General features: G+C 44.7%; 2 protein-coding genes across 2 annotated transcripts; both read left to right on the top strand.

Moving 5' to 3' along the window:
* Positions 1-927: 927 nt before the first annotated feature.
* tcp11l2 (t-complex 11, testis-specific-like 2) lies at positions 928-10228 on the top strand. The gene is made up of 10 exons (XM_054752539.1): positions 928-1051; positions 3805-3970; positions 4044-4176; positions 6403-6523; positions 6609-6832; positions 8186-8322; positions 8394-8566; positions 8649-8830; positions 8912-9084; positions 9151-10228. The coding sequence occupies exons 2-10, from the start codon at positions 3817-3819 to the stop codon at positions 9423-9425; spliced, it is 1572 nt and encodes a 523-aa protein (XP_054608514.1). The 5' UTR covers positions 928-1051; positions 3805-3816; the 3' UTR covers positions 9426-10228.
* A 445-nt stretch (positions 10229-10673) lies between these two features.
* Positions 10674-24162, top strand: apaf1 (apoptotic peptidase activating factor 1). Its single transcript, XM_054753601.1, has 27 exons — positions 10674-10824; positions 11370-11575; positions 12311-12500; positions 12568-12765; positions 12899-13088; positions 13201-13313; positions 13399-13530; positions 14013-14251; positions 15227-15394; positions 15487-15618; positions 15688-15801; positions 15866-16050; positions 16122-16248; positions 16325-16450; positions 16533-16673; positions 16748-16873; positions 16947-17093; positions 17171-17299; positions 20071-20196; positions 20263-20406; positions 20483-20608; positions 20680-20805; positions 21119-21250; positions 21319-21444; positions 21525-21650; positions 23140-23286; positions 23361-24162. Exons 2-27 carry the CDS (start codon positions 11432-11434, stop codon positions 23508-23510), a joined length of 3804 nt encoding a protein of 1267 aa, XP_054609576.1. The 5' UTR covers positions 10674-10824; positions 11370-11431; the 3' UTR covers positions 23511-24162.
* The last annotated feature ends 430 nt before the right edge of the window (positions 24163-24592 follow it).

Raw genomic sequence — 24592 nt, forward strand, 5'->3', positions numbered from 1 at the left:
TTCACATTTAAATAACAATATATTTAGATATCGTCACTTTTCAGCAGTTTGAGGAGCCATGCCGGTGATACTAAGAAGTGGAAACATGCTGTTGATTTTAAAAGTGGCCTCTGCATTTTTATTTTTGTGTGATAGTTTAAAGGAGGTCTTAGAGTGAATCTTGTGCAATAATAATGATGATTTCTGATGGGATGGCACTGACCGACAGCGTCCACTTAACTGCCTGATGCAGTATGCTCACTATTTACTCTTAGGTTTTTAATGAAAATGCACTGTGGTCATGTTGTGTTCCTCTGAATATGTCAACATACACTACTGCTGTCATGTTTGTGTTGTGTGATTCCATGATGATGGGCCTCAATGCAAAGGAAAGCGTTACATATAAAGGAAAGTACACGATCATTACCATGTGCTCATTATTTACGACTAGCACCGTGACATTTGCACACGTGTACATAAATATTTGGATATGGCTATTTTCTGGAGGCATATCACACAAATGACAATCTGCAACTTTAGAAAATATCTGGAAAGCAGAGTAATGACGAAACTAACAATAAACGACAAAAATGTGCTATGGTGGCTTGATTTCATTTTAAAAGGTTTTGTTAAATACATATTTGAATATACTGTCATCAAATACGACGTGTAAGTTGATCCTTTAGTGAAGTCATATCCGTAAACAAAGACCTCCCACATGAAGCCAGGCCGAGCGTACCATTTAATTAAGGAGGGGTCACTACGAAACATACTCCATCCTCATTTGATCAAAATGTATACACATTTTAATTTATAGGTAATTTATAGGTAATGCTTAACTATTTTCTTGATATACTTTATCATAAAATGTCATAATCTATTCTTATTCTTTGTACGTGGTCTTGAACCCTACACCCCCGCGTGTCAGAAATGGTTTCTTCCGTTTGTCCTGGAGCTCCTCTGTTGGAACGAAGGACCTTTAAACCGTCACCATTACAACAGGAAGCGGACAAGCTTGACTTCATAAACTGACCCTTTCTTAACCAGTCTCATTCCAGGAGACTCTAATAAGGTAAGAACACGTTTTAATGTATGTATACGTACATAATTATATCTTATTGCAAATCATTGGTTTGTCGTGTGCAGCTGCACTCGAGTTGTGTTTTAATTGTGTTTGCATGTTTACAATCGTCAAATTAGCAACTGGGGACGTTTGTTTCCTCCACTGGACTGAACAAATTCATCATCCACACTTGTTTTGCTGCTCGTAAACACGACTGTAACAGCGATATTATTCACCATAAAAAGACAGCAAAGAGCGTTAATAAAGCGCCACAAAAGTGCTACATTAGTTTTATGCGTGTAACGGCTGTCGTTCTTTTGGTCTATTTTGTACAATGTTTCTGGCGCTTGTTGTTGTTTTGGGCTTCGGCCCAAATCACGTGTACCTGGTACTCGGCCGTGTGTGGCTATTCTTTGATCCATGTGCACGGCCACGGAACCAAAGAGTTTCCATCTAGAGATGATAGACGGGCACTGCACGCCAATGGAGAGTGGCCGTGCTTTTTAAGCCCCGCCTCCTCGACCCCCTGCTTTGTTTAATTTGTGCTGCAGCAACGTAAACCTCGCAGTGCTGTCTTTGTTCATACGATTGAACATAAAATGCTCCTAGAAAATAAATTTAACATTGAATCAAATTTTGCTGATAGTATTGACAAAAATATTTTTTATGATCATAGAATTCTCACGAGTTTGGCAGTGGGCCTTATTGTTAGCCCATGATGTGGGCGATGCAACACATTCTGGTATTTGACAAGCAAGATACCGATACGTTTTACTTTTTTTCAAGATCATTTAATAATTATGCAAGTTTTGCCTTTTAATTTAATCAACACACTAATTTGTGAACAATCTTCCAATATTTAACACAAAAATATTATGACAATGTAAAAATATATCCCCATTATTACATTACATTCAATTGTATGAGCGAAAGACGGTGAAAAGCGCAAAATACATTCCTGCATGGTTTTTCTCGTTGAGTCACATTCCAAAAATAATTGGAGGGTCTTAATTGTCCATTGGTGCGAATCATACCTGTGAACATTGAAAATGAGGGAAATTTTCTGGAAAATAATAATTAATTCTTAAAAAATAATTTAACAAGAGAACGTTTAAAAAAAACAGCAGCAACAATTGGAAACATTTTTAGTAATTTTACACGAATGAAGTCAAAATATTAAGAGGAAAAAAGTTGGAATCTAATGAGAAAAAGTCATAATTTTACGAGAATAAAGTTACAATGTTTGAGGAAAAATAAATATAACATATATTGAAAGAAAAAATGAAAGCAATGAATGAATTTGTAATTTTTAGAAAATTAGGCTGCGGGAAAAAGTTGTAATGTTACGAGAATAAAGGCAAAATATTGTGGGAATAAAGTCATCATTATGAGAAGAAACAGCAGAAATGGGGAAAAAAAGTGGGTGAAATTTTACGAAAATAAAGGTAAAATATTAAGAGATAAAAGTTGTATTCTAACATGAAAAAATACAACAAAAAAAATGTTTTTTGACCGTCCGTGAGTGCTGAATCTCGAATGTGCGGGGATTCACTGGAATTGTGTATCGTGTAATTATTATTCCTGGATTCAAGATGTCAAATTCTAGTTACTTACTTGAACTCTCTTTTGTTTTTGGGTCTTGTCCGTGAAAAATGACAATGTAGCAACTCGCTCAGCTGCATCCATCTCACGCGTGACCCTAATGAGGACGAGCGCCGTAGAAAATGGATGGATGGATTTACAGTGAATGTGAACTTTTAAATTGAGAAATGTCGTAGTTTCGAGACTGTCACCCACTTGTCAGGAAGGGACATCAGATGACAGACATAATCCCCATGTCCGTTTTCCGGAATCTCTCCGGATAATCCGTGAAAATTGGCCTGTTGCTTTATCCTGTGACCCAGCTATCTGCTGGTGCGGATGATGTAATAAACGCAGCAAGCATAGCATACGCGCACCCCCCCCCGTGCTATCTTTAAACCAAATGGGAGTAGGCATTCATTTTTGGCTCCAGATAACCAAGACCAGGAACATGAGCGTCCTGGGGGAGGTCACCCTGCCAGCGTGCACTTTGTAGATAATATGAGACACCTGCCTCACGTTATTAAACCTTTGAGAATGCCCGCGATGCAAAGAAAACAAGCAATCCCAGGTGAGATTGCGGAACGACATATCAGACGAGATAGCGTCACTCTCATGTAAAGGTGGGCGCATCGATCCAAACACCGATATTATCATTACCAGTGCAGTATCAGCATCTTTTTTTCCGTTCTCATGTATGCTGATTTTCCACAAATATGTGTGTGTTTTCTGTTGTGCATATTCTATACAGGTATATGTTATATACAGTGGATCGCCTCTACTCTGACATCATCCTGTATGCTACTCACGGCCACTAGGGGGCATATTTGCACACTATCAAGAGAAAGGGAGACCTGGCAGCTTGTAACTGAGCCTGTGCTTGGTTGAGGAGTCCTGTGTTTGCAACTGTTGCCATGGAAACACAATTGATCTCACCTGAGTGTCATTATTGCCCAAAGAATGCCAGCTGCTGCTTCGCAACTGTTCCAAGTTTGCTTGACTGCGGCTTTCTGTGATATTGAACCCGGCGGGAGTTTTTAAGACAAGCTTATCTTCCGACTTTACTCTCCTACCCCCGAATGCCGATAAGCCCTTAAGTGATGAAAAGGCGTGCGGCTGTCTCTCGGTGGGACGTTATACAAAATGTAACAAAAAAGTGTCCCCCCCCACCCCCCTTGCAGCTGTAAACCAAGATGCCTCTGAACGACGAGCGGCCGTCCTCCACTTCCAGCAGCGACGGGGAGTCGTCGTCGGAGCGCTGCGACAGCGCCACGTCGGCCAGCGACATGGACTGCTCCCGCGAGAGCTTCACCAGCGAGGGCTCCAGCAAGCACTGCACGCCCTCCTGTGAGTGTCCCCGCCCTCTACGGTCCTCAGTAGACACGTTCTCGTTTTATGCGCAGGTCTGTTGTCTCCCCAGCGAGCCCGCCTAAAACGCTCACCCTGGACGAGGTGATGGGCTCCGCGAGGGACCTCTCCAACCTCAGCTTGTTCCACGAGATCGTCGTGAACCGCAACTTCCAACTGGAGCCGCACAGACTACCCGAAGACAGGTAACAATCACACCATTAGACAAGACTTTTTTACTGCCAAACCTCTGTTGGACTGGTGTGGGGTGTAATGCTGGAAAAGAAGCAAAATATCCAAGTGAAACACTGCACAACACACACAGAATGAATACTGATACACCATTGGTGCCAGTTTGTCTAGTTTAGGGATGCTTCGATCAGGGTTTTATGCTGCCGATTCCGATACCGATCATCCAGGGCTGAAATCAACCGATACCGATCACACGGAATTATAAATTTTTCAATTGATTCACAATGAATGCTATCGGCATGGGTGCCGTTTTGAAGGGAAAAGTCAGGACAATTCCAAGGTCCCTTGACTGCCAGGGACCCCAAAAAATAGGTAATTTTCAATCAAATTAGTAATTAATAAGGTTAGTTAGGTACTACACTTCATGAAAGGGTTGCTGCGGACTGCAATAGTGCTAGCCACAGGTGATCGACTTTTTTATGATCGGCACTGAAAGGCTTTTATTGGCATATGCCGATCACGCAACTTTTTTTTAAAACTTTGATCCATAATGATGGAACATCAAACGTCTTGAAGGGGTGTGGCGCATGAGCACGCCTGGAAGCCCATCCATCTGTCTTCTTCTGCTTATCTGAGGTCAAGACGTGGGGGCAGGAGCATAAGTAGAGAAGGCCAGACTTCCCGAGGTGTTCCGAGGCCAGTTGAGAGACATAGTCTCTCCAATGTGTTCTGGGTCTTCCCAGCGACCTCCGACCGGTCGGACGTGCCTTGAACCCCTCTCCAGGGACGCGTCCGGGAGGCATCCTGACCAGATGCCAGAGCCACCTCATCTGGCTCCTCTCACATTATCTCCTAGGGAGAGCCCAGCCACCCGAAGTTGGCCTGGAAGCCAGGAAACCGTATTAGAAGTAGCTGCTAGGGAATAGGCGATATGGCCAAAAATCCATACAGGCAGCCTCTTGTAATAGCAATATGTTAGAGTTGGCTAGAATGAAAGAATAGAAGTACTGTAGAATTAAACAATGGAAGCACTGCTGCTTGTATTTTGCACAGGCAGGTTGCTCGGCATCCTCGTTAGCCTGCTACAGCGTGCACACGAAGAAGGCACACACTCATACCCTAGACTGACACGAGCTGGAACCAAACACATCGCCACACACCACTGATTGTCGTAGGAGAGGGGTACCACCCCTGCGTGGGTGGGACTCGGGAACAGTATAACAGAGTAGGCACTTCCTAGTTCGAGGCTTCTTCCTTGGATGGATTGCCTGTCAATTTCTTCACTAAAGACTGAAAATACAGAAGAGAGTGTCCCACTGATGTCTTCTCGGGATAAACTGATCAGGATGTAGTCTTTGGCAAATAAATGATAATAGAAGCATTTCAGAACAGGTTACATCGACCCGAAGGAAAGCCAAACTCTCTTTTTTGATGAAAGAAACATAGTATGTAGTTTTGAGAGCCCTTATTGTGGAAAACTTGAATTATTCAACATGATGTTGCAGATGAATTAAAAACAAGAAAATTCAAGTACTTGTGTGTAATTATTAGGGATGTCCAATATGCCAATATTGTCCAACTCTCAAATACTGCTGCAAAGCAGTATTACTATTAAATAGCAGTTTGCACATTATTTCTTAAAGGGCTATACTGTACATTTACATGTAATTCAAGGTATTGTAGTTATTTACAAGACGTTAGAATAAATGTGCGCCCCGTGCATCAGACTATTATTATCATGTCACTTTGTCAGGGAAAGGTGCTGGGACTTCCACTCACGTTCGCTCACAAATATTTGCACAAGTCGGGCCCGCTGATTATCTCCTGTCAGGGCTCGCAGTGCAGGCACGAGTCCAGCGACACGTCGCACAAACCCAACGGCGCGCGGCAGCTGCAAAACCGGTGTTTTTAGTTTTCCGAAAGGATCTTTGCAGCAGTTGCGCAACAGTGAAAATGATGTGATGCAGCCATTCTGTGTTTTTGTGGCTCTAGGTTGCAGGGGGGACCAAAAGTGGCGGCCCAGGGCTGTTTTTTTTTATTGTGGAAAATAGAATTTAATGCGAAAATTTGAATTCACGATGTCAAATTGACTTCTGTTTTGTTTTTAGTTATTATCTAATAACCATCGGAGTTTTAGTTTTAAACATGTTTTTCCGTACGTGAAAAAGGTTTCACGCCGCTGCGGTATTAGTCAGGAAAAAGATGTTCTTTCATGAATGCACGCTCGTGTCTGTTTGCAGCTTATGGAAGATGGTGCGCGACAATGTCCACAAGGCCTTCTGGGACGTCCTGGAGTCTGAGCTGAACGACGACCCGCCAGAGTACCAGCAAGCCATCAGACTGCTGCAGGAGATCCGAGAGGTGTTTTTATTTTGCTCGTAGTCCAAAATCACCTCTGCGGTAACTCCATTCAAACTGTCCCATCCTTCCCCACCTCGTCGGATAGATCTTACTGTCCTTCCTCAACCCGGGCGCCAATCGCATGCGGAGCCAGATCGCGGAGGTGCTGGACATAGACCTGATCCGGCAGCAGGTGGACAACGAGGCGGTGGACATAGCGGGCTTGGCCTCCTACGTCATCACGGTGATGGGCAAGCTGTGTGCCCCAGTCAGGGACGAGGAGATCAAGAAGCTGCGGGAGAGCACGGACAACATCGTGGCGCTGTTCAGGTAACGCAAAATGCAATGAGCAACATCACTGACTGGATGAATTAGCGATTGGTCGGCTTGTTTACCAGGGGATTACAGATGGAAACTAAGCAGTTGGGCTATGATCTGCCATATTTACATCTGTATTGTTTACAGACGTTCTTTAATATGCATTGTCCCTAAGAAAGAAATAAGTAGGGATGTAAATCGATTTGATACGGAACTACAATAACTAGATCCATTTTTAAGTAAAGGGATATCAATTTTGGAAATATGGGTCATTATTTTATTAAAAAAATAATACACACTTAAAAATCCCCCAAGACATTTACTGAAACACACACGAGCAGGCGTCTTATTTACTGTATGTCTTGAATGGCTACGATATTCAGCAATATGAGTGTAAAGGTAACTGTAGGGGTGTTATTTCATGCCTAGAGGGCTCTAATAATATTGAAAACCTAATATGGAAGATGTTAAACAGGTTTTCTACACTCTAACTATGAAAATATTTGATTTATAAATAAGAAATCCTACTTAATTGAAATCTGGTCTGGATCCAATCATCGATAACGAGGGATTACTGTACAACTCGCCCAGTGGGCGTACAGCCCACTTTTGCACTATCTGTGTATCTCCAACTCACAAACTCATCTCTAGGCCGCTCATCCTGGGAACGGCACTTCCTCATTGTCGCTAGACGACAGCGAGTTGCATTCACGGACACTCGGAAAATCACAGAGAAGTCTATTATGTGTTGTCGAAATGAACAGAAAGACAAAGGAAAGCAGTAAGTGGATTTTCCTGCCTCTCACTAGCGTAACTCCTACTGCGGAAGTACAATTTGCTGCATTTAAGTATGCTCCCAGAAAATACATCTACGCTCAAAACCTGTGACTTCAGTTAAAGTTACGTGGTGTCTTTGAACGCAACCCTTCACGGCTCGTAAGAAAAGTGTGAATCTGCTTGCATTAAAGAGACAAGTGTGAGACAAATACACTTTCAGACGTGTGTGGTGTCTTTTAGCTTGGTTTAAATTATGTTCATTTTGAGCTGTTAATACACACACACACACACACACACATACACACACACACACACACATACATATATATATATATATATAGCCCGAGTTGTAACACATCAGTTCCAGCTCAACAACAACACTCCCAATCAATCTGCTCGAGACGAAAGAAGCTAAGAAGCTTGAATTTCGGTAAACAGTGCCCCTAGCGTTTTGTCAGTGAACTACACATTACGCACTCAACCCGATGAAGATGCATAAAAGCATCAAGATGGTGTCGAAGGGGACGGCGCAGCAGCATAATCCAGCTTTAGGAGTGCATTGTCAAGTTTTTAAATGCTCCACACTAGGGAGATCTTCCGCGTGCTGGACCTGATGAAGGCCGACATGGTCAACTTCACCATTGACAACATGAGGCCCGTGATGCAGAAGCAGAGCATCGAATACGAGAGGGCCAAGTTCCAGAGCATCCTGGACAAGACGCCTGGTGAGTGAGCGACAACGCCAGCTTCTCCTCAGCTCCTGACCACGACAAGTGACAAAGTGGACCTTCTCCAGGTGCTTTGGACAACACCACCGCCTGGATCAAAATGTCTCTTGAGGAGCTGCTCACACAGGAGACAAGCAGGCGAAGTAAAGGACAGCAATGGGTGCCTGGACCCTTCCAGGTCCTCAATGTGGCCTTCCTCCGCATGCTCTCATGGGACTCCAGCAAGCACCCGCTCCCGGAGGTTTGACTTTTTTTTTTTTTTTTTCAACTCCATTGAAAATATCTAGCATTGAAGCACTGAAGTTGTGCTCTGGTCCTCTCAGACCTGGATGACTGATGAGACGCGTCTGCGAGAGGTGCAGGGCCAGCTGAGGCAGTGCCAGGCAGTCAACCAGGTGCTGCTCATCATCTTCAGCACCATCGGGGGCCCCATCCAGGGTCTGTCGCCCTTGTCAGAGCGCCTCAAGAGAATGACAAGTGTGCTGCTGGACGACATGCATAACCCGTAAGGACGCTTAACTCGGGTCCGTGGCGGCTACGCAGTGGCGTGCGGTACTTAGTTTCTTCCCGTTCTCTTTGTATTTAGGAATTTCAGCCTAGAGGAGGCACTGGTGGGTGTCAGCGCTCAGATCTGCAACGAGCTGAACAAGTCGTTGGCAGAGAGGAACTACCCGACGCTGACCCCGGCGCTCCAGGCCACCCTCACGGGACAGATCTGCAGCATCGCCCACAAGGACAACCCCATCCGCACACTAGTTGGTACGTTATGTCGTGTGTCTGTCTGTTTGACTGGAGTGTCCTAATGTGTCCTCTGGCCCCCTGCAGAGGACCGCGTCCAGCAGTACTTCACGGCGCTCATCTGTGACCCGAAACCCCAAGCCAGACTTGAACAAACACCAGCCGGCCTGTACGCCATCCGCACTGAGCTAGCATCGCTGGCGGCCAAGTTTGTCTCCCTGGTCCACTACAACAAGGCCGTCTATGGACCTTTTTATGCCGACATCATCAGGAAGCTGATGTTCAACAGGAGCCCGCCAGCGGCTTCTCCCCCTCAGGACTCTGCTCAGAACTCTGCTCAGGACCCCGTTACCTCCAACTGAACCTCGTCACCGTGCAGCCTGTTTTTGTCCTTTTACTAGTCACGCCAGAATAGCAAACTGGACTTCCGTCCTTTCCGCTACCTGCAAGAACACTACCAATTTAGCAGTGGGAGGAACTGCAGTGTTACGATAATCTGTTTTCTTTAGTTTTTTAAACTACTATACTAACATGTGATGGTAAAAGGGCAGGGGTTTGCTACATTTCTTACATGCAAATGTATGTCGGAGATCCAGCAAGAACATTGCTACACAGCAGCGTTTCAGATTCTTTATGTACAACACATTCTGACTATTTAAGGTTTTATATAGTAAGTCTGATCTAGAGGCACAACGGAAGCTGACACTTTTGAGAAATACTATAAACCAACAGCACTCTCCTCATGGAATACATATTTGAATAGCTCTTCCTTTAGCTTCTTAAATGAGCTATTTTTAAACTATGTTAGGGATTTCTAAAACATGTTTTGTCTGCATGAATGCATTTTATCATTTTTGCTTGTGTAATTGCAGAACTGTCTGACAGATGTTATGCCGTCTTATTCAGATTGTGTCATACGGATTTGGTGTGACTGGTTCGATTTTTGCGATACCTGATGTTACGTTACTGTAGCTGTTACAGTATTTCTGCAGTGGCTGAGAGAACCAAAAGGTGCTGAACGCTGAGGGATCCTGTGTTAAATGTGGATTCAAAGATGCACAAAGAAAAAAAATTATTTACCTTAACTGAAGTTTACATAAATATGTGGGAAGTTGTTTTATTCTGTACTGCAGTTAATATAATAAAAGTTAAAAGGATACAAAATTGTGGCAAGTCTGTATATGTATTTAGTGCACGGTAATATTTCATTATCAGTGCAATAATACGTTGAGATAAACACCTTTCCTGTCTCCAGGCAGAATGGTACGTTTATGTTAACTTGTACGTGTAAAAACCGCAACAACGCCGTGACATTATTCACAATTCTTCCTCTACTTTATATGGAAATATCATAAAGTCGGTGGGAGGGATTTGTTTTAAAGATAATATGTCGTAAATAAAGGTACACAGAATTATTTAGTCGAATGAATATTAATTTAAAGACAATTCAGTAAAAATTCTCTGACTTCCAAGCAAAACAGTAGTCTTTAAAGGCATCAGCGGTCTGCCCAGTTACAAACAAGGAAAACGGATTACCTCATACCTCACGTGGTTTACCACTGGCACACGATTGGTTAATCTCCCGCCGGGGCTGGTTGTTGTTTTCTGAACCAGGAAGTAGGCTGTCAGAATTGGGCGTGAGGCTACAATGATGAGTAATATAATTTAGTTGTACTCATTGTTTTTGTTAAATAGTAATTTACAACTGCAGCCGTGTTCAGTTGAATAAATAGCCTTCCCAGGAGAGAAAAGAAGAAAATCGTAAGTATGCGTCTTGGGTTACTTTCTTTGTTTCTTTTCAGAGAACACGTCTCGACATGTAGGATGTGTGAGTTTAAATTGTAAAGTGAATGACGATAATGAAGTTTTGTTTCATTTTTAGTTTGACAGGGCAGTTTATATGTAGGAGAGAAGTCGATTTAAATCAAATGAAGCTACAAATAATTGAGTACTTGTTTTGCATGTGTTTACAGTCATCGTTTCCCGCATGTATTTTGTTACACTACCTGATATATTTTAGCTCTTCATGCTAAGATATGTTTGGAAATTGTTTGCCTTTAATTACAGTGCAGCTAGCAAAGTTTTTCATTCATTGTGATATTTTCCATCTTGGCCTCCAGTAGAAAACACAGCTTCCGGAAGTTGTTGATGTTACGCCATGTCATTTCAATTCTCTTCTTAGATCAACTTGTCACTCTAGTTGTAAGTCAGCGTCTTGGTTCGAAAATTGCCGCATAAAACCAAAGAGTTGTAACATTAGAATTCCATTTTGCAAGCATATAACACAACAATATGACCTTCCACAGTTAACGGTGAGGTTCCTCCATTGCCTCAACACGACCCTGCATGGTCCGTGCACCGGGCGGACATGGTGTTGGAGGAAGGCGCGCGGAGCTGCCTGCTTCGCCACCGCCGCAACCTGGAGCAGGACATCAAGGCGTCCTACCTGATGGATCACATGATCAGTGACGGCGTGCTGACTGGGGAGGAGGAGGAGCGCATCAGCACTCTGGTTGGCTGAAACTCTACATCAGGGGTGTCCGAAGTACGGCCCGGGGTCCATTTGTGGCTATAGACACACTTTTAAAAAATATAATTTAACAAGACAAATACAAAAAAAAAAACCCTAGTAAAAGTGGAAAAATCAACAGTAATTTTACAAGAATAAAGTGAAAATACTGAGAGAAAAAAGTCTAACGAGAAAGGTCGTAATTTTACAGGATGACGTTGTATTACGTCATTTCAATAGCATAAAGTCAAAATATAAAAAATATATATGTTTTTTAAGAAAGTTGGAATATTATGAGAAACAAACAAAGCTGTACATTTTTGGGAAAATTAGAAAATAAAGTCAAAATATTATGGGAATAAAGCCATAATTACAAGAAGAAAATTTACAAAAAGAAAGTTGAAATCGTTGGAATTTGGAAAAAAGAACAGTAAAAAATAAAGTTAAAAATGAGGAAAAATAATGTTTTAGTAGCATGGAGTTGAAATATTAAATAAATATTAAAAATATCTTATTTTAAAAAAATATTATGAGAAACAAATAAAACAAAATAAAAATGTAGTTTTTGGAAAATTGGTTGGGGGAAAAGTTTTAAGAATAAAGTGGCAAAGCTGCATCCTTTCATTTTTCATTACGTGGCCCTCGCTCGAAAAAGTATGGACACCCCTGCTCTCCATGATCGTATTTGTGTTTTACTGAATATGTGACTAACGTGTGGATCTTAATGACAAAATTCAGCCGACCAGGAAAGATCAGGCGGTGGCGCTGCTGGAGCTGCTCCTCAAGAAGGACAACAATGCTTTCATTTCCTTCTACAACGCCCTGGTCAAGGAGGCGTACGACGATTTGGCCAATTTGCTCCATGGCGGGCTTCCCGGCGCCTCGCCCGAGTTGTGCAAGGGTTCTTCAGATAGCTACACATCCTACGGTGAGAAAACAACTTCACATTGCGGCGTAGCGTTATGTGTAATCGTGATTTCCTCGTCCCGTGACAGTCCAGACAGTACTCAGTGAAGGCGGGGTCCCCCAGAGGCCTGTGGTCTTCGTCAGCCGACCAGAGCTGGTCAACCGGATCCGGGATAAACTCTACTGGCTCCAAAAGCAACCGGGCTGGGTGACGGTGTTCGGCATGGCCGGGTCGGGGAAATCTGTTCTAGCCGCTGAAGCTGTCAGAGACCAGGGACTCATTGAAGGTGACTAATTGCTGGTTGGACTCACCCGAAATCCAACCACCAAAATGCCCACTTTTGTGGTGATGACGTCATCAGTGGAAAAAGTTTGGACACCCTTGCTTTACCGCCTTCCCTCTCTGGTGTCCATGTACAGACTGCTTCCCAGGAGGCGTCCACTGGCTGTCCATCGGCCAGCTCGACAAAGCCGACCTGCTGGTGAAGATCCAAGCGCTGTGCTTCCGCCTGGAACAGAGCCTGGACTCCCAGGCCCTCCACCGGACTCCCACCTCTCTGGACGAGGCCAAGGAACGCCTGCGCTTCCTCATGCTGCGCAGATACCCCAGGTTAATCTTCACTCATACGCGAATATTTGCAATAAAGGCAGAATTCCGCCATCTAAAAAACAATGTTTGCTGTTTGTTCGTTTGGAATAATGTGTCTCTCCTGGCTCTCCAGGTCTCTGCTGATTCTTGATGACATCTGGGACGGCACGGTGCTGAAAGCATTTGATATCCACTGTCGTATACTGCTCACCACTAGAAACAGAAGCCTGGCTGATTCCGTTAGCGGTGTGCGCTCTGCTTCGCTTGCCTATGGCTCATCTCATCATCAAGTTCTACCTTGTAAAACGTGCTTGTGACACTGTTTTCCCAGGGGCTAAGTATGAAGTAGAGGTTGCCGGTGGTCTGGATGACAAAAAGGCACTGGAGATTCTTGCCCTGTACACTAGAAGCGCACCTGAGGGACTACCTGAGGAGGCTCGGAGCATTGTGAGAGAATGTAAAGGTAATTGCACTACTAACGCAAGATCGACAGGCGGCTTGCAGTGATGCGGACTCTGCATCGGCCCGTTGTGGTGAAGAGGGAGCTGAGCTGAAAGACAATCAATCTACGTTCCTACCCTCACCTGTGGGCGTGAACCTTGGGTAGTGACTGAAAGGACAAGATGGCGGGTACAAGCGGCCCATATGAATTTTCTCCGTAGGGTGGCCGGGCTCTCCCTTAGAGACACCCTCCTGGGGAGGTGTTCAGGAGGTGTTCAGGGCATATCCGACCGATAGAAGGCCTTGGGGGAGACCCAGGACACGTTGGAGAGACTATGTCTCGCAACTGGCCTGGGAACGCCCCAGGATCTGCCGGGAGGTGCTGGATGAAGTAGGAAGTCTGGATGAGAGGGAAGTCCGCGACCCGACCCCGGATTAGCGGAAGAAGATGGATGGCTGGATTTAAAAAATCGTACAATTGTTACTGCTCGTTTCCCCCTACAGGCTCTCCTCTGGTGGTGTCGCTGATCGGAGCACTGCTCAAAGAGAAACCCAACCGCTGGCGCTACTACCTTGCCCAGCTGCAGCAGAAGCAGTTCAAGCGCATACGGAAGTCGTCCTCGTACGACTACGATGCGCTGGACCAGGCCATGTCGGCTAGCATCGAGGTGCTTCCCGACGAACACCGAGAGCTGTACAAGGACCTCGCTGTGTTGGAGAAGGACGTCAAGATTCCTGCAAAGGTAAGTACTTCATCAATATTTATTGATTATTTTCCTCATGAAGGTTCAAATAAAACTTGATACGCCAATCAGAAGCCTGAAGAAAGTCATTTCTGGAAAGGACAAAGTAACAATAAAGTGCAGCATGGGGGCCGTTTTCAGTGCACAGCTTGTTCTTGTTGGCCCTTGGCGTATTGTGAAAATAAAACAAATTTTATATATATATATATATATCCTAATCAATCATCTTCACGGTAAGATATATTATTAGATATTACACAATTAAGTATAGTCATCTCTCGCTCCATCGCTGTTTGAACATTGCTCCCTCACGCTATTGCGTTTTTTGAAAAAATAATCAATAAATGATTGCTGTTTCATGGTTGAAAATGCATATATAAGCAAATGTTACATATTCTTGGCCTAAATTAAGCATTTTCAAAGCATAAAAATGTTCTAAATGAACAAAAATACTAGGGTGCACGATAACCATGAGGGAATTATGACCTCATACCGATAAATCCGATAACATTAAAATAGCACAGATACACACGCTCTGAGCAGCCGGTGTGACGCCACGGAGGTCTCTGGCAAACCTTTTGCACTTTTCAAACGCCGCAGTGCTGCCGTTTCAGGTGGCTGATAAGGTTTTTTTGTGTGCTAGCATGCAAAATGTGTCCTCGGAAAGTGAATGTTTGTTTACAAGTGAGGTCGGGGAAGTTACGACAGGCAGGAGAAAAAAGGAGCGCTTAATCTGCTCACCTGCACAGTACAGGTAATCTCACCTCACAGGAGTGTTTTTTTAAATTGCTGGTTATTGGCGATATTTATCGGATGGGTATTTATCAGTATGGCGTCGTAATTCCCTCATCTCGGTCCGAAAATTATCGGCACCCCTAAAACAAGGTGTTTTTCATATTATTATTGTTTGATAGCCAATATCTAGGTCCACTTTTGTCATCCACATGACTCTTCTGGTACTGTTGGTCTCTCCAGGTCTTGTCCGTCCTGTGGGATCAGGAGGCGGAGGAGGTGGAGGACATTCTGGAGGAGTTTGTCAACAAATCTCTTCTCTTTGTGGACAGTCACAACAGACCGTACTTGTACTACCTCCACGACCTCCAGCTGGACTTCCTGGCCGAGCAGAACCGCACCCAACTGGAGGTCCGAACGGAGGTCAAGTCTCTGTTTGTGACTCTCTACGTGCATTTTGTTGAGTGTGTGTGTGTGTGTGTGTGCGCGCGCGCTTGCTTCAGAACCTTCACACCAAGGTAGTGCGTCAGTACCAGCAGCACTACAGCAGTGCTCCGCCCACATCGGGAGACGAAGAGTGCCTCTACTGGATCCGATTCTTGACCTACCACATGGCCAAAGCTAACCTCTCCCAGGTAACACACACACACACACACACACATGGCATCCATATTCCTGATGATAACAGCTCCTCCTCGATCCAGGAGCTCTTCTCCCTCATGTTCTCTCTGGACTGGGTCACCCTCAAGGCCAAGATACTGGGTCCAGCTCACCTGATTAATGACTTTGTGGACTATGGACCCATTCTGGATAAAAAGGTCTTAAATATGATGTGGATGAGCGTAAATAAGGAGTGTTTCTTAAACATGTCCCCGTTATTAGAACAGCGAAGTGCGCAGTCACTTCCAGGAGTTTTTGTCGCTGAGCGGCCACCACCTGGAGCAGCGTCCCTTTCCCGACGTGGTGCAGCTTGCTCTGTCGCAGCCGCAGGCCTCGGAGGTCTACAAGCAGGCTGTGGAGCAGGCACGGGACCAGGCCAGAAGTGGGAAACTGTACTTTGATTGGCTGTAAGCGAGGAAAAAAAAGCCTGTTTTGACCCACCTTTCCATTTGATACAAGGTTTGGTTTGTGTGTACAGAAATAAGAGCAGCGTGGAGAGTCTGTCCCGTCTGGTGATCCAACCTCAGCAGAGTTCCGTCTACGCCGCCTGTTTCTCCCACGATGGCTCCAGGATCGCCTCCTGCGGCGCCAGCAAGATGGTCAAGGTATCCCGTTCAGACAGACGACAAGTCAGGAAGTCAACGCTATGCTTGTATCACGTCATATCCCACGTGTCTCCAGGTGTTTAGAAGCACCTCTGGCGAGAAGCTCACAGAAATCCAGGCCCATGATGACGAGGTGCTCTGCTGCGCCTTCTCCCCCGATGACCGCCTCCTGGCAACCTGCTCCAGCGACCGTAAAGTGAAGGTGAACCCGGCGTTTGGAACTCTGCTCCCTTCTTCTCCACACTTTTTATTTATGAGAAGGAACTTTCTTTTTGTCTTCTTAGGTGTGGAACGTGGAGCGCGCCATGCTGCTGAGGGCCTTTGAGGAGGAGCACGAGGAGCAGGTCAACCACTGTCAGTTTACCAACACGACAGGCCGCCTCCTGCTGGCCACCTGCTCCAATGACAACTTCCTGAACGTCAAGGTGCTTAGAAGGCCACCAGCCTGTACGGTTTTGCTCAGGAAATTGACGCCTTGTTTCCTCCCTGCCTTTGCAAGCTATGGAACCTCAACAAACCTTCCTCACAGAACACCATGTTTGGCCACTTCCAGCCTGTCAACCACTGCTGTTTCTCCCCCGACGACGCCTATCTCTCCACCTCCTCCAACGACGGTACCGTGAAGGTGACTGACACCGTCACAAAGCAGTGCAAGCTTTGGAAAAACACACATAAACTGCTGCTTTGCACCCACACAGCTCTTTCAGGTGTCCTCCGCCAACGAGTGGAAGACCATCAACGTGTGCCAGTGGTGCATGGACGCCAGTGAAGAGGTCCCTGTCAAGTGCAGCACGTGGACCGGTGACGGCAAGCGCGTCGTGTGCGCGGTCCGGAGCGCCGTTTTGGTGAGCCTTGTGCAAATCTGCGTCTACGTTGTCCACAGTGTGATTGTGCTTCAGTGTCGTGTGTGTGTGTGTGACAGGTGATGGACGTGGGGACGTCGCAGTTGCTGTTGGAGATCAGGCCGGGTCGTTTGAGCATGGTGCAGTACTGCCACGCCTGTCCTACCAGCAACCTGCTGGCCATCGCCTTCTCAAACTACGCGGTGGAGGTACAACACGGCCACCACACTCTCATAGCATTGATTCACTGGACTACTTGTGGTGGTATGTTGGTTCCATTTAGTGTAGCGTTTCCCATGCATTCATTTGTGGCGGCCATATCTGCACACCGCAGTACAGTCATCCCTTGTTTATTGCGGTTAATTGGCTCCAGACCCGACCATGATAAGTGAATTTTAATAAGGATTCCTTATCTATAAATCAAATATTTTCATAGTTATAGCATAGAAAACCTGATTACGACCTTCTAAATATGGCGTTTAACATTATTAGAGCCCTCTAGACATGGAATAACACCCCTATAGTCACCTTTACATTCCTATTACCCAATATAGCAGACTTTAAAAGACAGAAAATAAGCCATTTAAGACCTAATATAGACTCACACGTTAGCATTGGGAGAGTCACGTCTAGTACTTCCTCCAGTGGCTATTGTCTCATCAAAGTAACGTTACTGACACTTAGTGACCAGTGTAGAATACTACATCAAAACATGTATTTGAATGCATCTTCTGAATGCCTTATATTTTTTATTTGACTTCATTTAGGCATTCTTATGCTTGAAAATGCTGGATTTAGGCCAGTGGTTTTCAGTTATTATCTGTCATGCCCCAACTGGGGGACAGAAACGTTTTCACGCCCGCCAATGCAACAAAATGAAGAGAAATGAAGCACACAAGCGTATTAAAGAGTCAAATTGCATACATGTTGGCAGGTCTGCGCATATACAGTCAAACCTGTCTGAGCGGCCACCTTTATAGAACGGCCACCTGCCTATAGCGGCCACTGAAAAATCCCCCACAGCAAATTTACATGTTATAGACCCTGTGTATAGCAGTCACCTGTCCAACGCGGCCAGCGGCCACCCATTTTGTCTCCCTTGGTCAATATCTGACCGCATATAGCGGCCAAATTACCAACTCAAGTAGAAGCTTCATGCACGAAAAAGTTTCGTTTTTCAATCAATGAAAGCGTCGTGTGTAGACTTTAATTACTGAGTCCTAGCTCAGTCACAATCATTCACAAGATCCACACAAACTGTCAGTTATTCCACAAAAAAAAGGCGTCTTCTTTTGAGCTTGCTATTTCCTGGTCAAACATGTAACTTTAAGAGCATTTGCACCAAAACATTACCGCAAAGTATGCTGGGAACAGGACGTGCTCCCAGCGACGCTACAATAAAAAAAAACATACGCTAGCATGCATGCGGCAGCGGGAGCAAAACTGAGTTGGGTTGTACTTAATTGAAGTATGTTAGAATGTACTCACGTTATTTTTCATCAATCCTCATCCACAAATCCATCAAAGTCCTCATCTTCTGTATTCGACACAAACAAAGCCGTCTTCTTTTCCGTTCGCTACTAGTCTGTTAACTTGTCAGTGTTATTCAGCTCCGAAGCAAAGAAGGAAACTTCTCCTGTTGCTTCTGCCAACTTTATTTCTTGAACGCGGCCACCAGACAGCAGCTCAGAACACACACACATCTCTCGGCATCGTCTCTCCTTCCTGCTTGCCCACAAGGCAAAGGTTAAACAAGCCCCACTACATAGCTGTCCAGCCAATGCCTGTAAGAAATGACACCGTTTATTTCCTGGTGTGCACTGGTCAATACTGTAACGCCGCTTGTTGTGGGGAAGGAGAGACTCACGTCGCCGATGCACTTTAATGGCTTTATTAACAGCGGAGAACACTGCAGGACTTTACATCCACGCCAACATAAACACACTTCCCAACTCTCTCCAAACTCACAGCTAGCACTGAGCCTAGCTCTCCTGCTCGGGACGCCCACCGTCACTTCCCGTCACTTCCTGATGAACTAAAGCTGTAATGACACTCTGCCGTATAAAAAGTAAAATATTAAAAACAAGCGTGAGACATTACTAGCACAGCTTTGTTGTGTGGGTCGTGGATAATAACAAGCCCAAGATTCAAGAGTTTTATTATCATATGCATAGTAAAACAGGCAGTTATACTATGCAATGAAATTCTTATTCTGTTCATTCTCCCAAGAAAAGAAAGAAAACACAAGAAAAAGATTAAGAACATCAGTAGTGCTGTACAACTTTTATCCGCAGTCCCACAGTGCCCTCTACTGGTCAACATTATTATTATTATTATTATTATTATTTTCCCTTTTTTTTTCTTTTTTTTCCTCTACCGGTCAACATTCAAACTGGACGCCAACCTGTCTATAGAGGCCACCTGTCTATAGCGGCCACTTTTGCAGACTCCCTCTAGTGGCCGCTATAGACAAGTTTGACTGTATTGAAAGTACGACCTTCCTCTCACCTTTTTCTGACTTCCTGTTTCTGTATAGTACTTTCTGTAGTGGCTAGTGACTCATCAATGTAACGTTACTGACCAGTGTGGAATACTACACATTATCACAATGTGTTTGAATGCGTCTTCTGAAGGCCTTATATTTGTATTTTACTTAATTTTGCCATTTTTATGCTTTAAAATGCTTCATTTAGGCCAAACGTATGTAAAATTAGCAATAAATATGCATAATTTGACCAATAACAGGCCGTATTCAACCAGGAAATAGCAGGATTTATTCATTGAAATATTGTTGAAAAACCGTAATTTAGTGAAGCCGTGAAATTCGAAGCGCAAGACTGACATTAAAGCACATTTCTCAACGAGTAGCGGGTCCTGGGTCCTACTCTGTTTTTCAGGGAGTAGCGGAGCCCCCACCTGGATTATATCCTTTAAAAAATGCCTGTTTTAGATGATGAAAAGGGATGCGTGTCTCTTCCAGCTGTGGGACTTGGAGGCCAATAAGAAAATGGCCGACTGCAGCGGCCACCTGAGTTGGGTCCAGCGGGTCCAGTTCTCCCCCGACGGCTCGCAGCTCCTCTCCTGCTCGGACGACCACACCGTCAGGGTAAAGACGTGCTACACCCGTGCTTCCCTACGAGTGCGAAGAAACGGAAATGTGTTTTCCTTGCAGTTATGGGAGACCAACAAGGTGCACACCAACTCAGCGGTGCGCCTGAAGCGGGACTCTGACGTTTACTTCAGTGAGGGCGAAGAGGAAGGAATAGAGTCTGAGGAAGTGGTGATCTCAGCTGCAGACAACTGCAACAGGCTGCAGGTGAGCTGGCAGCAGATTAAAAGTTGACAGGGTGGTGTATTTACGTGGTGTGTGTGTGTGTGTGTGTGTGTGTCAGGTGCGTGATGGCAGGGCAGGCGTGCTGCTGTTTCAGTCGGAGGAGAAGGCGTCACGGATACGATGCACCTGCTTATGTCGGCAGCCTTTCGCTGTGGCTCTCGGTCAAGAGGACGGCACCGTGCAGGTATCAAAAAACACTGCGTCATACTCACATGAGTACCGAGTAACACTTTTTGGGCGGTTCCTTTTCTCCAGGTGCTGGCCATACCCTCTGGTAAGGTGCTTGCCACCCTGCAGGGACACACCAGGACGGTGCTGCACTGCCAGTTCGTCCACGGCGGCCAAACGCTGATCACATCATCCGAGGATACCACCGTCAGGGTTTGTCTTCCTCACTTGGACACGGGTGGGCCCGTGCACAGCAGCATTGCATGCACACATACGTGCACATAGAATGACTCGAACACTCCTTGCAAGTTCTTAACTCATTCAATATCAAAGACGTAGTAATACGTTTTTAAAAACCCCAATGCCTGATCCCAGCAATGTCTTTATACGTCTTTTACCTTTTTTGTGCGAGAGGCAAAAAGAGGTGATGACGCAACTCTCCACTAATGCACACGCGTGCACGCGTACACACACACATGCACACACATCGTTCGGATCAATTTGTTGGTGTGTGGCGCCCCTGCAGGTGTGGAGGTGGCAGACACCTGAGTCTACGGTGCTGCAAGGCCACAAGGAGCAGGTCAGAGGCTTCTCTCTGCTCTCACACTCGCCGGCTGAGACAAGACTGCTGTCCTGGTCTTTTGACGGCACGGTCAAGGTGAACACTCACTTTGTCATTAAAATGGAAAAAAAAAAAAGTAGTGATATGTAATCATTCTCTCTCAGGTGTGGGATCTCGGAAGCGGAGAGAAGCTGCAGGACGTGGAGGCTCACCGAGGGGCCGTCTTGTCCTGTCACGTCTCCTCAGTTGGACGTTTCTTCGCCACCGCCTCTGCTGACAAGACAGCGAAGGTATCTGGAGCTCCCGTGCAGAATATATGTGTTTTTTTTGCTGTACTCCACATGAATGAGTCTTGCTTCTGTGCTTGAAGCTTTGGCACTGCGAGTCTTGGCAGTCTGTCCACACGCTGCACGGACACCAAGACTGCGTCAGGAGCTGCCGATTTTCGAGGGATGGGCGCCGACTCGCCACTGGGGACGACGGCGGTGAGATACGGGTAGGTTCTTATATATAATAACTCCTTAAATACAGTATATTTGTGTGTTCCTTGGCACACACATCAGCGAGGACCTCACCTGGTCTCACAACACCCAACAAATTCTGAAGAAGTCCCAAAGGAGACTGTACTTCCTGAGAAGACTGAGGAAATTTGGCATGTCCACCACAATCCTGAGTTGCTTCTACAGATGCACTATCGAAAGTGTCCTTACCGCCTCCATCACTGTTTGGTACGGTAACTGTACAACACGTGATAGGAAGGCACTCCAGCGGGTGATCAAGACCTCACAGAACATTGTTGGGGCAGCCCTCCCCACACTGCAAGACATTTATAAATCTAGAGTCCTACGAAGAACACACAACCTCATCAAGGACAGCACACATCCACAACACTCACTATTCACACTCCTACCGTCAGGCAGACGCTACAGGAGTTTGAAGTCCAGGACCACAAGGCTGGCAAACAGTTTTTACCCACAGGCCATCAGGCTCCTCAACGAAGCACTCGCACACGCCGCACGCAACACACGCACACACTCATAGCACTTTATTTATTTATTTATTTGTATTATTTACTTGTATTAATGTCTCGTCTGTTGTTGTTGCTTAATTTATTGGTATATATGTTTATGTGTTTATGTTTCTTATGTTCTTATTCTTTCATTTGTTTTCTTTCTTTTCTTGGGAGAATGAACAGAATAAGATTTTCATTGCATGGTATAACTGCTGTTTTACCATGCACATGACAATAAAACTCTCTTGAATCTTGAATCTTGAATCTTGAATCTATATTAACTCCTTCAATACCAAAGACGTATTTATACATTTTTATTAAACCCCAGCAAATACGGGACTTTTCATGCAGTTTTAAGCCATAAGCATTCGATAAGGGCTCAGTGTGGATCTTTTGCATGTAAAAACACACTGGACAGCAAGGAGGAAGTGAGAGAGCGTGGAGGAGTGTCGCACGCAGAAGGTTACACATTGTAGGGAAACTTTAATGTATGCACGCGTGCACACACACAGTTTAGTTCCAAATGTGAAAGCTTTAAATAGTTTATGGTGTTATATTTGTAAATAAATGGTTATTTTGATGTAAAACAACCCTTTTTTTGTGTTGTTTGTGTTGTGGTATAGTTGTTTAGATATTTGAGCTGTCACAAAAAGCTGGTATTTTCCTGAACCTATGTTCTCCTGCTGATTACTAAAGAACGGAAAAAGGTTTTTCTGATGAAAAACAGGAGTCTAATCTTTCTTTTGGTAGGTTCCATGTTTATGTAGCCATAGAACACAATATTCCGTGTGCCTTGAAAAATCTGAATTGTCTAAAATGGCTCGTACTGAGGGGGATATTACATAATATGGGTTTTTTTTTAAAAATTGCCTATTTTGGGTGAGAAAAAGCACAATTGGGAGGGTTTTACCACTAATATAAAAAAATGTGAGGCTGTGAATGTTTAAAATCTGTTTATTGGTGATTTTGCCAGCTGTGGAGCGTCAAGGAGGGCTCCTTGTTGAAAATTTGCTCACGAGACGGAAAGGACGGAATGGACTCACTGCACGGGGGCTGGGTGACTGACCTGCACTTCTCCCCAGACGACTCTCTCCTGGTGTCCACTGGCGGATACGTCAAGGTACGTTGACACGGACACCTCATGCTGGAAGCATACTTCCAAGTATTTTTATTGGTCTTGGTGTTGTCGTGTAGTGGTGGGACGTGGAGCAAGGCCAAGCCCTGCAGACCTTCTACCCGACGGGAAGCGCATTAAAGAGGATCCACGTGTCACCCGACTTCTCCACGTTCGTCACCATCGACAACATCGGGATCCTCTACATCCTTCAGAGGGTTAGCAGTTAGCTGCTTTAACAGCAGCTTCAACATTCAACCACCAGCAGCCTAAAAACACAAAGTTTACATCTGTGAGGTCTTTTGAATCTTTAACCCAATTCAATGCTTGATATCAGCCTGTCAATTCTTTTTTTTTTTTAACATTAATTGCACGTGAGGGATTTTCCACTCTTTGCGAGTTTCTTCTGAGCCACGACAAGTCATTATTATTCTTTATTATTCTTATTCTTTATTTGTGTCATTGTGAAATTACACGGTTGCCTTTTGTGAATTACTATCAAAATGAGAAGTACATAGGTTTAATGCTTAATGAAGCCTGTGATAATTATGATTATCCCTCTGAACTGTTGGTACACATGTTTTCTATGATGAAATGACATGTTATTAGTCTGACAGGTAAAACGGTGCATCTTTATTTGCTGTGATCTATCAGAGACGTTCAACATAAGGACACATTTTGGACATGCTTTTGTTATTATGTGCTCTTCTGACTGGTGCTTTAAAAGTCCATATTCCCTTCATCCTGCTCACGATCCATCAATAACTGTTGTGAGTGTCATGAACCCGATGACCCACTGAAATACTGTATGTGTGTCATTTGTGAAGCTAAATCTGCAAGCTAGCATTGCGAGAAGTCCTTTTTAAGAAGTAAAACTTGACAATCAAACTTTAAGGCTGTTTTATGTGCTTTATTTTGATGCAATTTACGTTTGCACAATAAAATAAGAAAAGTAGGCTAATTAGAACAGAGCCTGAAGCTAATGCAAAGGATAGCAGCTATTGGTTAGTTGCATGCTAAATCGAAAGTAAACAAAGAAATTGACCGGAAGTGGCAAATGGCGCCACTTTGGCAGCAGCTACACACAGTAGCTTATTAAAGACACCAAAGAGCGGTGTAAGAGGCGACACCAGAAGCATTTAGTGACAAAAACAACAAAAACCGAGAAGACGGAACGTTTAATATCAACTCAAAGAACATAAAACCACAATGTTTACATACGTGGATGAAAAGACGCTGGGATCCGCTGCGGATGAAATACACATCAATGGACAGGCGACGGCACGAAGTGATACGACGGGACAGAAAGTAA

The sequence above is a fragment of the Dunckerocampus dactyliophorus genome, chromosome 15 (genome assembly GCF_027744805.1).
Source record: "Dunckerocampus dactyliophorus isolate RoL2022-P2 chromosome 15, RoL_Ddac_1.1, whole genome shotgun sequence".
Classification (NCBI taxonomy): Eukaryota; Metazoa; Chordata; class Actinopteri; order Syngnathiformes; family Syngnathidae; genus Dunckerocampus; species Dunckerocampus dactyliophorus.